Consider the following 16,818-nt stretch of genomic DNA (forward strand, 5'->3'; position numbering starts at 1 on the left):
ACTTAGCCAAGTTATCAGTTCAGTTAGTTATCAGTTAAGCAACTGACAGGACGTACTGAACAGGTTCAGCTGGTGGTGACCATAATAATAAACCGAGAAGCTTGCTAGCTGAACATGTGTTGTTACACAACAGGTCAAAGGCTTTCTCAGACCTAAATATCCCTGAGGAGTCAGTGACAGGTCTGAGATCTTGTTATTAAGTAAAGTTCACTCTGATCAGGCCTGCTATTTCACAGTTCTAAATGGTCTGGTAATAAAATACTGAATTACTGCTCATGGTTGGGAGACCTGTGCTTAAAATAAATTTCCAGCTTCTGGTTTGCTGCCGTAGCTTCCAGCCAAGTGACAGCTACCACATGAGGTGGTGTGCCTGTAACTCATTATACAGACCCCCTGCTGCTTTCAGGTGCTCCTCGTAAAATTGTATTTTATCCATTGATTTACAGACAGCTTCTGGCCACTTTCATGAGTTTTTCATAGCCAAGTTTAACAGTGTTTATATCCCTTTATAATTTTTATATTGTTTTAGTCAAGTTGTAGAGCTCCCTGGCGTGGAGTGAAGAGCATAAAAGTGCTAAATATCAGGCAAATAACCGATATTTTGAACAATACAAGCTCTACACTAAACTTGTCACTTCGCGAACGTTGTCATTGGGGGAAAATATAGTCCTGTCAACATCCTAATTTTCCGACGACACTTGAAAGCAACAAAACTTCAGTTCAGTTGGAAGTCAGTGACCTCGCACGCGCCGCCGCTTAACAGCTCGAGCACATTAACTGTCGCCGTTATCTGCTGTTTTCTTCGCCGTCAGTCAGACTATCAGAGCGGGTTTGTGGCTGTCGTCTGTCGCAGCCATGCACTGTCTGAGGGCGCTGCGTCTGCCAAACTCCGTACAGCTAATCGTCAGAAATACAGATGCGGTGAAGAAGGTTTTCATGATCCAGCCAGCGTGTTGTCTGAGCTCTGAACCAACAGCCGCGTGCCAGCGACAACCGCCCCCACACCTGGATCATTCCCATCTCAAAATGTGAGTGTGTGAGTCTGTGTGAATAAGAGCTGAGTGTCAACACCTTCGCGCCGGTGTGGATTCTCGCACAGGCTGCCTCCACACTGTTAAAATCAATTTCACCTGGGCCTGTTTCTTGGATATTTCACAATATCCAAGAAATTGTATTGTAAATGGACGTGGGCATGCCAAGCACTTGATAATTTACAATGTACACTCACCGGCCGCTTTATTAGGTACACCTGTTCAACTGCTCGTTAACGCAAATATCACATTAGCCAATCACATGGCAGCAATTCAGTGCATTTAGGCACGTAGACATGGTCAAGACAACCAAATGAAGTTGAAGTTCTGAAGGCAAAAGGGGGTCCAACCCGGAACTATCAAGGTGTACCTAATAAAAGTGACCAGTGAGTGTATAAGAGGATAGAATATATAACGTAAACATCCCAAAGAAAATTATCCGGCTTCGAAGTGTTACTGCTACAAAAGTGGTCATATCAGCCCAACCGTCAGTTATCAGCATGTGTCAGCTATGAATGAGGCAACCAGCACTTTGATATGAGAGTTTGTAAAGCTTAAGTAGTAGAAAGTGTAAGAGAGATCTCCAGCTATCACCTGTTACATACTGCAAATGCACCAGTGGGGAAAAAAAATAAGGTAGCAGTGTACCATGTGAATTAGACTGGCTATTTGAGAAGGTCCTCTACATAAAACTTATTTATTTATTTTTAATAAATATCTTTTCTTAGAATCTTTTGTAAGTCAACACCCAAGACTGGTTGCTTTTCCCGTTTCAAGAATTCACTCTTCATTTCACCAGGAATGTTCATTCGAAGCCTCCCAGCTCTGGAGTGGAAAGCATGCTTTTCTACACCATTACAGAGGGAAAAGAGCAAGTCCCAATCTCACACTTCACCTCAGTAAGCTGTTGAAAACATGCTGTTTATCTACTCTTTATATACAATACATCCACCTGTAGTTTCCATTGTCGTTTGCAGGCCCTGAAGAGAACTGGCCTTCATCCATCTGACCCTCGTCTAAAGGACTGCATGGAGAAGCTTCGACGGGCTGTGAAGGAATCTGCTGGTGAGGTGATGATGGACAGAGACCTTTTCCACAGGTGAGGCAGCTCAATTATTTCTACAGCACGAAACTAATTTGACATGTCACTGCAGGAAAAGCACAGGTGTTATTAATAAATTTAATCATGGTTGGATTGCATTGGCCTGCTCCAGTTTCAGGGTCTTGGCATTGCTGGCTCACTGTCATGTCTTGCAGGGGAAAATGAATAGAGCAGAACCATTGTTAATGTTATTAGTAACACCTGTGGTTTTCCTAGCACACAACAACATTTGAGTCTTCTCTTATCTGTAGTGTTATCTGTCCATCCACATTGTTTTGCTGTAGTTTGATAAAGTTTTATTGGCTGTAGCTCACGTCAGTGCAGTGGAGCTCGGTGGTGGTATTAACGATAATTCCCCACCTGTAGTTGTAAAGTGTTTCAGTGAGAACTTCTCCCTGCTGCTGAACTACACCCACAATGCACAAGGAAGCAGCAGCTCCATGTTGTGTCTGAGTCACTTTGACATTATATGTGGAAATACGCTTTATGTTGCTGTTAAACACGTGTTGCTTTGATCACCACAAATCAAATGCCCCTGGGTTCCATTGTATTAAGGTGATTTACAGCCAGTATATCAGGACTTGAGGTGAACTGTCCATGAGTACAAAGTGCAGCACTTTAATTAAATCTCAGCCCAGTACTGCAGGGACATTATAGCTCCCTTTGTTGTCTGTTCTGGGGGTTTTATGTCTTTTTACAGAGGGACAGTATACTGTGTTTTCAATACAAGAGGTGGGATGCTTGTTCAGCCAGAAGTCAGACTACTGATGTGCTGTTGAACAACAATTCTGAGGCAGGAATGCACAGGGCAATTTTAATGAGCAACGATGCCCACGCATTATGTATTCAGTCACACAGTTGACAGGAAACATAAGAATAGATTTTTATAGCAATTCTCTCTCCTTATTGCCTGTTTCTGAGAGCGTTGCCTCTCTACATTGCCCCTCAAAACTGACATGTATCACAACGCTGACTGCGTCATGGTGTCTTGTTTTCCATTCACCACCCAGCGCAGGCATGAGACCAAACTATTTTTAGTCTGACCTTCCAACAACAATCCATTTTAATGAAGGATTTGCTGTATGTGACTTGCTGCATGATTGTTTCTCTGCCTGTCTTTGTGTTTTATTACCTTGTCTTCCACACATACTTCACCTCACCGATTAAGTCTTTTATGTCTAATTTATAAACAAAATGAAGAATGTGGAGGAATTTAGGACCACAAGAGACTGACAAAATGCAAGGGGGTAGTTGTAGGTTTCAGCAGTGAGGATCTCTTCCGGGGCTTAAAATTAGGCTTAAAATTCTTACATAAATTAGGGCGTGGTTACGTTGAGTGACAGCCCCAAAGACAGGCACTGGCAGTTAGCTCTTTGCTAAAGCATCGGCTGGGCTAGGCGGCTACCTCCAGCGGTTGACAGGGGCTGCAGTGTCCGTGTTTGTTTGCCAATGTTCGGATAGGTTTTTGTGACAATATGGCTTGTTGTAGTGTAGACTGTACTAACCGACCGTCGAAGGAGTCTGTGTTGCAGTTTTTTCGGTAAGTAAATTTCTCACTATTTTACCTGGATGTTTGCACTAATTAGCATGTATTAGCATATTTTGCCGCTGGCTTATGACTCAATTGCCGATTTCTGGTCGCTGCTGATACAGATAGAGGACCGGAGCAGCTAATGTTAGGAACGCTGTTGCGGTGTGTTCCGTGCTCTCAGTGTCCGTTTATTGCGGGAATACTAGGCTACAATTTTATTTGGTCTCATTTTTCTGTTTAAAAAGTCCGACATTGCATGGACAGAGCAGCTCCGTCAGTAAGCGGCTGCTGTTGTGTGTGTGCTGCTGTAACTGTAAGTGGATAGTGGGTGGAGGCAGCGGTGAAAGCTGGTAAATATTACATATTAAATGTTATTATTGTTATTCATTGTTATCATTAATAATAATGACAACAACAATAACATCAACAACAACATCAAAATATTGTTTCACAGTTAAATAACAGGCTAGAAATAAATTTCCCCCCACAACTCCACCAAATCCTGCAGCTCCACCTAAAACCTCTCTATCTGAAACAGTCATGTTTAAAACACAGCAGCAACATTATGAACTCTGTTGTATTCTGTGTGTCGCGGTTACACGGGGTCAAGCTAGTCGGGTCGGACTCTGGGACTGTCCTGTGGTGGATGTAGCTGCCGCTTAGCTTGTTAGCCTAGCTGATAAGCTGATTAGCCTCAGGCTAGCTCGGTTGCTTGGTTGCTCCGAGCTAAGTGGCCGGGTTCTCGGTCGGCTGACCCGGGCTGACCCGTAGAGTAACCGCCTCTTCGCCAAATATGGCAAGTACACTCTCACTAAAATCCAAGATGGCGCAGCTCAAATGCCCACGGTTTGGTAACCAAACGACTCCCCGAAACCAGTGGTTGACGTCACGGGTGCTACGTCCATGTTTTATACAGTCTATGACACATGTGAACACATCTATAATGTAATGCAGTTTAATACGAAATTTTGTAGTTTGCAATGCTAAATGTTTGTTGAGACTGTCTGAAATGTATTGATTTAACTCTGTTGTCTTTTTTTTTAGGCTGTGGTTTGTGGTGGGAATTTATTTAATTGCGTAATACTATAAAAGAGCTGTGCCATTTCAACCCCCACCCACCCACTATGTGCATGAGAGGGAAAAATTATAGACTGTATCATAACGTTCAATCCAACAAAGAAATTGCTTAAGATAATTAAATTTTTCATACATAAATGAATTTACCTGACTGATGTCATAGAAATATGATGATATTTCAAATTCTTGGATCACACCTGATTTTTTTTCTTATGTAGTGTGTCAGAACATGTCGCCCTTATTTACTGTCATGTTAATGAAATCAAAGGCCTGTTGCACAGACTGATAGCTGGCAGCTGTTCCCCAGTCACACTGAGAACTGCACACACACATGCCACATGTACTATGTTATTGCCATCAAAGAAAATAATGAATTTTCAATAAGTGCTCCTGAGTGACTCTACATTATGTTGTTTTTCTTTCAGATGTGTTGGTGGAAACATTGTCCTGCTGATCCAGGCCTTCAGGAAGAAATTTATCATCCCTGGGTTTGATGTGTTTGCACAAAAAATAAATGAAATCTACAACAGAGTGGAAAAGCAGAGTGATGGGAAAGTGGGTATTTGCTCTTTGTTTGTGCCTTAGAAATGGAAATTTTAGTTTAGAATTTTCAGGTCTTGTGTGTCAGTGTAGAAACATGTAAGAATTCTGACTGTGTCCAATTTCACTGACTCTTCCTTACTCATCTGCCTACTCCTACAAAATCCTTTTCTACTAACACCTTCACTGCTGCAGTGCTTTTAGTGAGACTTATTCCTCATTTTTAAATTGTGTGATCTGACTGTTGCTGTGTTCCACTTGTGTGTCGTGGCTTTAGGTTGCAGACTACATCCCCCAGTTGGCCAAGTTTAACCCAGAACTGTGGGGTGTGTCTTTGTGTACAGTGGATGGCCAGAGGTGAGAAAAACAGATTTGTACTTGACAGAATAATCTAACCACAAGGTCCATTCAGTAGCAGGTCTGGCGCTTTCAATCTTATCATACAATCCTCCTTTGCAGAGGGAGTTTTCCTAGTAGTCATTGAACTGTTTATGTTTAAATTTTTCTGAACACTTTAAATGCTTCTTGTCCTCGTAAACGTTGAGGTTGACGGGATTTGAGTGATGCTGAGAAAGTATCTGATATGGCTGAAAACTCACAGCTGCTGAATGGATCTTGTGATGAGATTGTGAAACTACTGTTTCAAAGATCAAGAATGAACTTTCACTCTCAGCATATATTTACTGTTTATAAATGAATTAACTTTTTTCTCCTGACCTCACCTTATTTAACCCTTTTCTTCTTAAATGTTTATTCTTGGCCCTTTTATTCCTCCAGGCACTCGGTAGGTGACACTAAGCAGCCGTTCTGCCTGCAGTCCTGTGTGAAGCCCCTGCAGTATGCCATCGCCGTCCATGAGGCAGGAACAGAGACGGTTCACCGTTATGTCGGCATGGAGCCCAGCGGGCTGAAGTTCAACATGCTCTCACTAGATGATGAAGGTGTGTAAGACCTCATCACTGTGCTGCTGGATTGTAAAAGCAGTGCCATTTCATCACACTGCAGTCAGTGTGATGAAATGATATTGAGTAGATATGTATGTCAGCTGTGCCAGATTACTCACTTCTTGTTAGTTTCCTTTACTGACTGTAGCACTCACTAGATGGATTCTGTCTTCCTCCAGCTGAGATTTCCACCACATCATATCTTTTAAAATGTTTTCTTTTTTTTTTGTTATCCTTTTCTCCAGATAAACCCCACAACCCAATGGTGAATGCTGGAGCCATAGTGATCAGCTCTCTTATCAAGGTAAGCAGATGGACATGTGTGGCCGGGTGTATGTGAGTTGAGTCAGCACATGCAGTAAATCACCATCCTTTTGGTAAAAGTCAGGAGCACAGAAAATTGTTACTTGCACTTTGGAGTCCGACAAGTGGCACACTGTGTGTAATTTTTAAGATGTATTATTTTTATTTTCAAACTTGGAAACAGAAAAGAAAATGACAGGATTCACACGGAATTTGTGGGATGCTTTTAAATTTAGTTTTCCGCACATGAAAAATTTGGAAATATATTTATTGTCAATACTGTTTTTTTTTCTTTTTTGTAGTTTTACAGACAATTAATTAGAATATTGCCAGCAGTTGAAACCATTTTCTGGGAAAAACAACTATCTTGTTTTTGTGACTTATTTTAAATAATGAACCCCATTTAGCCCTTTAATGTGCAGTATGTTCTAGTTTAGAGCCTCCAGGTTGTTGAGTGAGTCTGTTGATGTGATGATGATCTGTATGGCAAAGCCTGGGGCAAATGTCACAAAACAGCAGCAGCAAGTTATTAATATAACTTTCGAAATATCCTAATGTATGGAATGTTTTGAGAAATTTTACTTTATTGACTCAATATGACTGCTTTTCTTTTGGCATATTCAAAGTCTGTCTTACATATTCAAATCAGAAAAAATGTGATCAGATGAATCTTTTTTCAGTTTGTTTTTTCTAATCATGTTTTGTGAGATTCTTCCTGAACTCTAAGCTCTGGGGCTTATGATCCCTGCCTATCTTTCCTCTTGCTGCACCAGCTGATAATAGTATGTTAAGTTATGCAATCAGTGATATATTCTTGAATTGTTTCACCCTGTGTAATTAGTCATAGTGAAGTCATATTTAGTGTTCATGAATATGGGAATTGAATGAATTTGGCAATTACAATCAGCATGTTTTTGTACAAGCAAATGACTCTCATTTTGTTTTCAGCCTCGTTCAAATAAGGCAGAGAAGTTTGACTATGTAAGTGATGTACCTCAGATTTTCTTCTTTTTTAAGACCATGAATTATCAAACTGTGCCATTATTATCTCAGCGGGTGCAGAAATGTTGCAATACACACAAAATGGTGTCCTTATTTGCCTAGGTTATGGAGTTTGTGAAGAAGATGGCTGGGCAAGAATATGTTGGCTTCAGCAATGCCACGTGAGTGTACGATCAAATAAATTAGATTTGTTTTATCATTATATATCTTCATTTAATGCACCTAAGTTCCCAGACCGTGTTAGTCAGATTGCCTGTCCACTGCCCATTTGCATTATTCATGTTTTAGTATTGACCCCTTCTGCCGGTCTGTCTCAGGTTCCAGTCAGAAAAAGAAACAGGCGACAGAAATTTTGCCATTGGATACTACATGAAAGAGAAGAAGGTCAGTTACAGAACATTTTCTTACAGTGCTGAAATGTGTGGGATTATGAATCCTTTTTTTATTTTCTGCTGCATCTGTTTTCAGAGAAAGCTTAATGTTTACGTACCAACTGAGTGTTGTGCATTCACATGTATGTTTTTGTGACATGTTCCTTTGCAGAGCTGGCAGATAGAAATAAAGCTGCAACAAACCATTTTCATTATTTGATCAGCCTATAAAATACCAGAAGTCTTGAAAAATGCCCATAGCAATTTCCTAAAGCCACAGTGACTTTTGATGTCTTGTTTTGTCTGACCAACAAAGTCCAAAATATATTTAGTTTGCAATGTTATAAAACAGAGAAAAGCAGTAAATCATATCACTGGAGAAGTTGAAACCAGGGAGTGTTTAGCTTTTTTTCTAGAATGAAAAGATTTAAATGATCAGTTGATTATCAAAATAATGTTAGTTGACCTATTATTGTTGTTCGGTAAAAACATATTTTCAAAATATAATTTTTTTCAGAAATGAATAAAAGCATGCCTGGTCAGTATACTGTTTTTGTCCTTTTTTTTTCTTTTTTAGTTATTTCTTCTGATTCTTGCTCCCAGTATTCCTACAATTATCTCTAGCCATAGCCAACAAATTCTCTTGTAAAATTTAATTTTTTTTAATGTTCCCAGTAACATGTTAAAAGTCAGCCTTCTGTCAATTTTTGCTGCTGTCATCAGTTTGCTAGTCCAGTCATCTCTGTGGCCAATTAAAATCCCTTCTCTGTGCATGCATCGCCTTTTGACACTGAGCGCTGTGTGTTCAAAGTGAAGCAGTTTCTCTTTTGAGGGGTCAGATTATAGGAGAGCCTTATGAATTGGCCCGAATTGGTTTTCTGGTTGAGGACTAATAGTATATGTGTACAATGTTAGCTAGCATGTAAGTCAGTCAAATAGTGATGATGTTCATGTTTCATTCACCAGTGTTTTCCTCCGGAGGCGGATATGATTGATGCCTTAGACTTCTACTTCCAGGTAAACTTCTCTGTCATGTATAGAACATTTCGTGACATATCATTGAAAAACCTTTTTTTTTCTTCTTGATCCTGATATTAATTTAGCTGAAATGAAAATGAAAATGAAAAAGTAGTTTCAACCCTAAACCCCAAACCCTCTTCTGCTCTCAGCTTTGTTCCATTGAGGTGACCTGTGAATCAGGGAGTATCATGGCTGCCACTCTGGCCAACGGTGGAATATGTCCAATCACAGGCGAGCGTGTCCTGAGCGCCGAGGCGGTACGGAACACTTTGAGTCTCATGCACTCATGTGGCATGTATGACTTCTCTGGCCAGATGGCTTTTCATGTGAGTAACATTAGAAGATGTCTGTACCACCACACCACCCCTCTAACACAAAGGCAATGACGTTTTCATAGTTCACTGTGCTTGTTCATTTGTCAGCCTGAATCAAATCATACATACAGCCTCTTGCGCTCATCTCCCAGGTGGGCTTGCCTGCCAAATCTGGTGTGTCTGGTGCAATACTTCTGGTGATCCCCAACGTCATGGGAGTGATGTGTTGGTCTCCTCCACTGGACAGAGTTGGAAACAGCGTCCGGGGAATACATTTCTGTCAGGCAAGAGCAAGACACATACACTGCCTTTTGTGTCTTTGCATTGAGACTGTTTCTGGTAAAGAAACAAATCATTCTGATGGAACTGTCAACCTCCTTTTTTTCTCATATCTTGCCACTAGATGGAGCTCAAATGGACTTTATACCAAAGCCAAAAATCTGATTCAGTTCAAGCTCAAACCATTAAAATCACCAAGATGTTAAAAATTCAAGCTGTTATGCAGAGAAAAGAATATGAAAGAAGCAGAAAATCACTCTTAGATTACAAAGAATATTTTGCAACCTGTAGCTGATTATATAAATTGTCTTGCAATGTTGGAGCTCCAGAGTTTACGTCCAATTTACTTCACAGGTCGGAAATTATAAAGAACTGACAATGTTCAGATAATACATTTTCTTTTCTTAAAACACAAGAATAATGTACAGTACAAGTTCTTGAGTGTTTTCCTCTTTAACTTAATAAAAACTGTATCTTATCTTCAGGAGCTTGTGTCGCTCTTCAATTTCCACAATTACGACAACCTGAGGCACTTTGTGAAGAAGCAGGACCCTCGCAGGCAGGATGGGGATGACAGGGTGAGCTGCTTTCTCAGTTTCTTGATTGGTATGCTAAATATGTTTACTACTTCTGTGTTTATGTTACTTTCTTGTTTTTGCAGAACAAGTCTGTTTTCAACTTGATGTTCGCTGCCTACAGTGGAGATGTGTCAGCCCTGAGAAGGTACATTTTCAGGAGACCTGATTATTTTTTGTCTTATATAATAAATAGCCTATTGAAAGAAAGAAAGAGAGAGATACATTTAATGTATCAAAAAGTAGTTGCAAGTTGTCTTTCTATTTATTCCTTCAGGTTTGCTCTTTCATCCATGGACATGGATCTAAAAGACTATGATTCTCGAACAGCACTGCATATCGCTGCAGCAGAAGGTGAGCTCCTCATGTTCATCTGTGGTTCTGGATGAATAAGTAACTTTCAGTAGACTACAAAACCTGTGATGCAGTTGTCTTCTCTCAGTGATATTCCTCCACTCTTTCCTCAAGCTCAGCTATTGATGCTGCAGCTCCAGCTGCTCTCCCTCTCCCTTATGTTCCTCCACCTCTCGTGGCTCGTCCTCACAGAACACACAACACAGAACAGAGGTCTAATCAACCAGAATATTAAGTGAAAACACTGGTGTGTGTGACCGGCCTTTAACCAGTGTGTTATTAAATCTGACATTTGTAATTTTTCCTAAACATTTATTGGTCTTGTGTGGTGGAGTGTGGTAAAACATTAAACCTGGCACATTTACTGTGGTTGGAGACACCCTAAACTTGCCTTGTTGGGTCACACATGTCCCATCCTGTTCTGCTTGACAACATAGCTGGATACCCACAATGGTGAAATGAGACATAAGTCACTTGCTGTGGTTCTAAGACAAACACATGGAAAGTTACAGATTTCAGCTCCAAAATACTTCACTTTTAATAAGGGTCCGTTGACATAGCAACCCATGAGCACCTTTTTCACACATCCACAGTCTTTTTATTAAATCCAATCCAATGATGATTATATTTTACCTGCATTGTAACAAGCAAGATATTTATCACTATCATTCAGCCCAGCCCGTTAATCATTCTGTCATTCGGCAGTTGTGTAAAAGACTCTCTTTAACTTTATTTTTATCTAAATGTGTCATCTGGCTAAAAGTTTACAGATTTAAACTGTAATTAGTTTCCCCTTCATTTGTTTTCATGATTAACTATAGAGGTTCGGTACCTCTGGCTCACATTATACAAGACCACTAATGAGTCAGCTCACAAACCCTCACAGAGCACCATATGGTCGATTATTTGTCTTCTGTTGTGGTTTAAGTTTATTCACAGTGCAGATTTAATGCTCCACTGCAGCGTCTTCAACAGTAACATTTTTCAAAAGCAGCCTTGCAAGCAAGTCATTTGTTTACAAGATAAAAATGGGAGTAATAAGTGTTTTCTTCCAAATGAAAAAGGCAGAACTTTGCACTCCTAAATCTGATTCTGAGATAGATAGTGACTGGAGGAAATAATCATCTTTTTTTCTTGCAGTTTGTATTTTTAGCAGCTTTATATGTCTGTCAGAAGTATTTCCCTCACCCACAATTTGTCATGCTGTTAGAAAAACTTTAAATCCTGAATAACGTGCTACTTTTGCTGTTCCGTTGCTTTTCGACACCAAAGCTTTTTTTCGTTATCAGAAAAAAACTTAAAAACTATAAAGTGTCATGTTTTCTGTTTATTCTCAGGTCACATAGATGTTGTGAAGTTTCTTACTGAAACTTGCAAAGTTGATCCATTTGTAGAAGACAGGTGAGATCTGCATATCCAACTTACCATCTGATCATAATCAAATATTTTAACCTCGAGTTCTGTTTTCTCTGTCATCCTTTGCAAGTATTATTTGATGTATGATCATATTCCTGACAATAACCCATATTTAGACACGTACATCTTTGCCATCTATGTATATCCCTAAAATGTGATTTCTAATCTTAGTGGGACTGCCTGTCCACAAAAAATGTTTGTGTGAGTAAACATTAGTAAAAGGTCTTCACCCAGAACTGAAATATGAGAGCAAATCATAAAGAGCAACAACTACAGTGAGAAGATACTTAAAGTAACTCAGCCTTTGAGATTAAATTGTCTTTATCATCTGAATTATTGTGAATCCATAATTTAAAACTTAAGTGCGAACCGCTGGAAATTCTCCTCCATAATCTAATTTCTCTCTACGTCATGACCTTTATCCCTTGCTGTGCAGGTGGGGGAACTTACCAGTCGATGACGCCACGCAGTTCGGACATGATGAGGTGGTGAAAGTGCTGAAAGAATACCAGCAGGTCTGTAGGCAGCAGAAAACGCATCACACTGAAGCTGGACATTCCCCGAAGCTAGACACTATCGAGGGTATGGTGTGATGTCTTAATAGAGTCCCCAAAACTGACATGTCGGGGCTTTTGTGCAATCTGAGAATCCTTTTTGTACCACAGAGAAAGAGTGCCAAACAGAACCAAAGTGGTCCACCTATCCTTATCTGTTCTAGCCTTTGGTTAGGCCACTCTATAAATTAATTCTGCAAAGTGGTTATTGCAGAACCAAAGCACTGATTCATTTGGTGAAAAGGAAAATTGTAAAACCATGCAAATATAGAGAGGGCAGCATAAGCAGTAAAAAATCATAAAACAATAGAGCAATAACAAATAATCATTGCAGGCTGATGCTGCCTTTCATGTAATGGGAACAGTTTCAGCTTAATTTCAGATCAGCACTGGTGAAATATACTATCAACATCACACATAATGTTTATGGTATGATAAGATTTCTATGGAGCAGAGCATGTCAGCAGTGTTGAGGAGGGATTTCATAAACCCAGAGCGTGGACAGTTATACTTTTAGTGCTTCCTCTAAATTCAGAACTTTACATTTTTTCTGTTATCTGTTTTTATTTTCTTATTGTGCTGTGTTGAAAACCATCCCCTTTTAAATATGGAAACCTATCTATATATTCGGATGCAAAAACTCAAGTTTGTTCACAATTCTACGTGATCCCAGTTCTACTTAATGTCAGATTCATTATATATATATTTAGCTGTAAATAAGTGTCCGGGGTTCCTGATATCAAAGTTCATTGTTATAGAGTATTATAATATTTATAGACATTTTAACTGCATGAAATTGATGACGAAATTCCCAAAGGTAATTTATTATCTGGAATGCTTTTGACATTGAGGCCGTCCATTAAACATATTTTATTTATCTGCCACCCATAGTTTCGTTTTCTTCTGATTATATGAAGTTAGTCAAAGCTTCATGCAGTCAGCAGTTTGCTATTAAATATTAAGCAGCATCAGCTAAATTACCTGAAAGCACGACTGCATGATGAAGAGGCAGCAGGAGGTTACCAGTACTGAACTGTTTTAAATGCTGTTATTGCAAGAGTGTGTTTTGCATAATTACAACAGCTTTTATAAAACAAACTGTAAAAAAGCTGTGGCCACAGAGCATAAAATGATGTGTTCTGAGTCAAGGCCAGCACATTTTAACTAACTTCCTGTCTCTTTTTAATTATACATCTAAAGTTAATCAGGTTTGACAGACTCTCCCTTTACTGGCCCCGTTGATGTACCTAATTTAGGCAAATGCAGTGCTTGCGGCCACAAGACACATGTATTTAAGTTTTTTCTTGCATCCACCAGATGGCACTGTGCCCCTATCAAATAAATGTCTGTAATATCAACCAGTGAACCAACAGCATCAGTTGCTCTGAACATACCTAGATCCCTGCAGGAAAGGAACATTATTGAGCAGAGAAGAGCTTATATAAGAACCATCTTCCTCCACCATGGCTACAGGCACGAAGTCCTGCTTCAGCTGGACATGTGAGCCTCCACCAGCTAATAAGAAAGTGCACAATAGGCTGAATAATTTCTTCACTTTGTCTCTCTAATTTAAATACAGTTTTAGTCTGCTACATGGATATGACTCCATGGGAAAGGCCTGTAGTCTACTGTGTTTTGTGCAGATATAGAACAAATGCTGACATCCGGCTCTTTGAATGATGACAGGAACAATCTACTACCCGTTGATTTATTGATTATGTGACAGTGTACTGTGTAGACTGTGGTGCTCTCTGTTTTCTCAAAAGCATTCAGTAAAATTACAGTTCACTCTCAGTCACAATCTTGTGAAAGTAAAGAGATCATGCAGCTCTCTACCTGAAGGAAGGCAGTGGGTGAGGTATCAGATCATGCTTTCTGAATGGGAGCACATTTTTTTGTTGCTTGCCACTATAATGAGTCATGTATCCAGATTCACAAAATAAACTAGGCCTCTTCATCACCATGGCAGTCTGGTAGGTGTAAATGAAATTTTGGATGTTTAATGAAGCCAGGACAAAAAAACGGAAAGATGACCTTAATGAGCTGGAAAGGGAATGAAAGTGAGCCTTGCAGGTTTTCCACATTTACAAGCTGAGGAGTAAGAAAAAAGGAAAAATCCTGAGAGAGCAGTGTAGTAGTTTAGTGTGTAAGTTGTATGGCCATTCAGTCATTTTTAACGGCCAGCAAGTTAGTAAGGTTTTGAAGACTGGCACTTGATATTTTTAGCCATGCTACCAATGCAGCTCTAGAGGTGGTCTCTCTTTTGGACAATGGGTCCATCATCTTAATCCACATATGATATTTCAACTACCATGTGGATTCCCATGAAATTTGAACATTGGACATTCATGGTTCCCAGAGGATGAATCCAAATGACTTTGCTGATCTCTTGACTTCACCTCTAGTGGAACCATGTGGTTGACATTTGTGTCTTTGACTGAATTGTCTCGACAATTACTTCAATGATACCCTGAATTTTCGTCTGGCACCGTCATCAGGTCAAAGGTGGTGAACATGGTGCATACTATACCTGATACACATCAGCATGTTAGCTTTGTTACTGTGAGCACATTTGTATGCATGCGCCCATTAGGGCAGTGCTGTGCCTAAGTACAGTCTCACAGAGCAGTTAGTATGGCTGTGGACTCTTAGTCTTGTGAGAGTGAAGTAGCTGACGTTTCAAGCTGGTAATGAAGTTGTTTGGCTATTTTCATGTGAATAATTCACAAAAACTGGCAGGTAATCAACCAGCAAATTTCCCAGCACACTGCCAAAAACCTATTAGCATTTGTCTGCTAGTTTTTATTACTTTCCCACACTGAAACCAGTGATGATTAAGTCATGTACATGGAGGTGTGTGCTGTGACTTAGGAGAGGCTGCTGGGAGACAAGATCAGCTCAGCTCAGCTGCACTGGATTTTTGGGGTGGCCTCAGGACAAAGCTGTGGAGATCAAAACCCAAGGTTAGTGTAATAGAATCAGAATGGTACAGTCTATCAGACGACTTGAAAAATGAAAATATTAGGCAGAATATGTCAGCACAGCAGCTTACCCCTGACAGTGTATTAAACTGAGAGGTGACCATTTTTCATCACAAGGATATGATTAATCAAGCAGAAAAAAATGATGAATGGATTGTAATTAGTCCAACAAGTGAAATGCTTCTCATTACAGCGGGGAACATGACCCCCTCACAGAGATATTACAGATACAATGACCTTTGGATTTAGTTCCACCAGCTGAGAAATTAGTAAAATACATACATACATATATAAATAAATAAATATACATCGTGCGCTATTAATTTTGTGCTGATTAGCTCATGTAATAATCAGTAATTAGTTTCACACTGTTGGCTGGATATCTCAAAGTGATGTGCCGAGATTTTTATTTTTATTTAATTTTCATGAAAGCACTGTGTTGTTTTTCCAAGAAACTGAGGGTTGATTCATCGTTTAACAGCACCTTTTTTTAGCACAGAGTAAACATTAGACTTTATATCCAAAAACAATGTGTCAGTGCAACTATAATGCTTCTCTTTCATGTTAGTTGTGGCCAGTAAATAAGAACATTTTCATGTACAATACTCAGACTTTACTTAAATATTTCCTGCTACTTTATATTTCTAGTACACTACACAAAATACCCAAAAACATGTATAGTACTTAAAAATCTCCCCAAACCAGCTAAAACATGAAAATGCTTCCTACATGTTAAAGTAATAATAATCCAATATTGTTATATAAGGTTGATCCTAAACATTTTTGATTTTTCAGAGGTTCACATTTCCCTCCAACTGTGAAACAAGTCTGAATGTTCCTCCGACTCGTTAGGGATGCACTTGGTGTTCCACTTAGCTTAAATTTACATCAGATCCGTGAGTTACAGCAGGACAATATGACAGGCATTTACTGGAGGATGTAAAGTCATCATCACCGCCATATGGCCACATGGCTGCAGAGATACAACAAAATGTAGTTCAGGCACACACACACAAATTATGGCACTGTTTATCAGCTGAGTAGTGAGTCGGTATTATACTGGCATGAGTTTCTTCCCAGGTATACCATCAGGAGCTGAGCATACCTGAGCAACAAAGTGATTTACTGGGTCACAGAGTGAAAAAAAAGAGTCACCTCCTTCATGAAAGGAACCCTTGTAAATATTTAAAGACTCCTGGTAAGGATAACGTGTCCCGATAGAGGTAAATGTTTAAATGCTGTTTAATTCATCCAGCACGTGACAGACCAGAGCCACACTGCCTGTCCCTGCAGTTTGGACTGGTTTCTTTGAACTACTACAACAGTAGTTGTGAAATATAGTATAAAGAACTGCAGTACTCCAGTACTAGCTCAACTATTGTCTCAATTACTTCTAACAGGATTATATTTTTATATCTGTATTT

The 16,818-nt window shown here is 39.6% G+C and overlaps 1 protein-coding gene across 1 annotated transcript; it reads left to right on the forward strand.

Annotated features, from left to right (window-relative positions):
- The first annotated feature begins 749 nt into the window (after positions 1 to 749).
- On the forward strand, positions 750 to 13,297 carry gls2b (glutaminase 2b (liver, mitochondrial)). Its single transcript, XM_041034839.1, has 18 exons — positions 750 to 1,028; positions 1,831 to 1,930; positions 2,009 to 2,130; positions 5,167 to 5,296; positions 5,559 to 5,638; positions 6,059 to 6,222; positions 6,471 to 6,529; positions 7,477 to 7,509; positions 7,633 to 7,691; positions 7,848 to 7,914; positions 8,868 to 8,918; positions 9,071 to 9,247; positions 9,388 to 9,519; positions 10,000 to 10,092; positions 10,176 to 10,237; positions 10,367 to 10,443; positions 11,781 to 11,844; positions 12,296 to 13,297. The coding sequence occupies exons 1-18, from the start codon at positions 856 to 858 to the stop codon at positions 12,450 to 12,452; spliced, it is 1,800 nt and encodes a 599-aa protein (XP_040890773.1). The 5' UTR covers positions 750 to 855; the 3' UTR covers positions 12,453 to 13,297.
- The last annotated feature ends 3,521 nt before the right edge of the window (positions 13,298 to 16,818 follow it).

This window comes from Toxotes jaculatrix, chromosome 3, assembly GCF_017976425.1.
Source record: "Toxotes jaculatrix isolate fToxJac2 chromosome 3, fToxJac2.pri, whole genome shotgun sequence".
NCBI lineage: Eukaryota > Metazoa > Chordata > Actinopteri > Toxotidae > Toxotes > Toxotes jaculatrix.

Excerpts from the sequence above, each read along its gene's own strand:
- gls2b (XM_041034839.1), top strand. The coding sequence starts at position 856 with ATGCACTGTCTGAGGGCGCTGCGTCTGCCAAACTCCGTACAGCTAATC. Across the intron at positions 8,919-9,070 it reads CCTTAGACTTCTACTTCCAG|CTTTGTTCCATTGAGGTGAC; the intron begins GTAAACTTCTCT and ends TTCTGCTCTCAG. Across the intron at positions 11,845-12,295 it reads GATCCATTTGTAGAAGACAG|GTGGGGGAACTTACCAGTCG; the intron begins GTGAGATCTGCA and ends CTTGCTGTGCAG.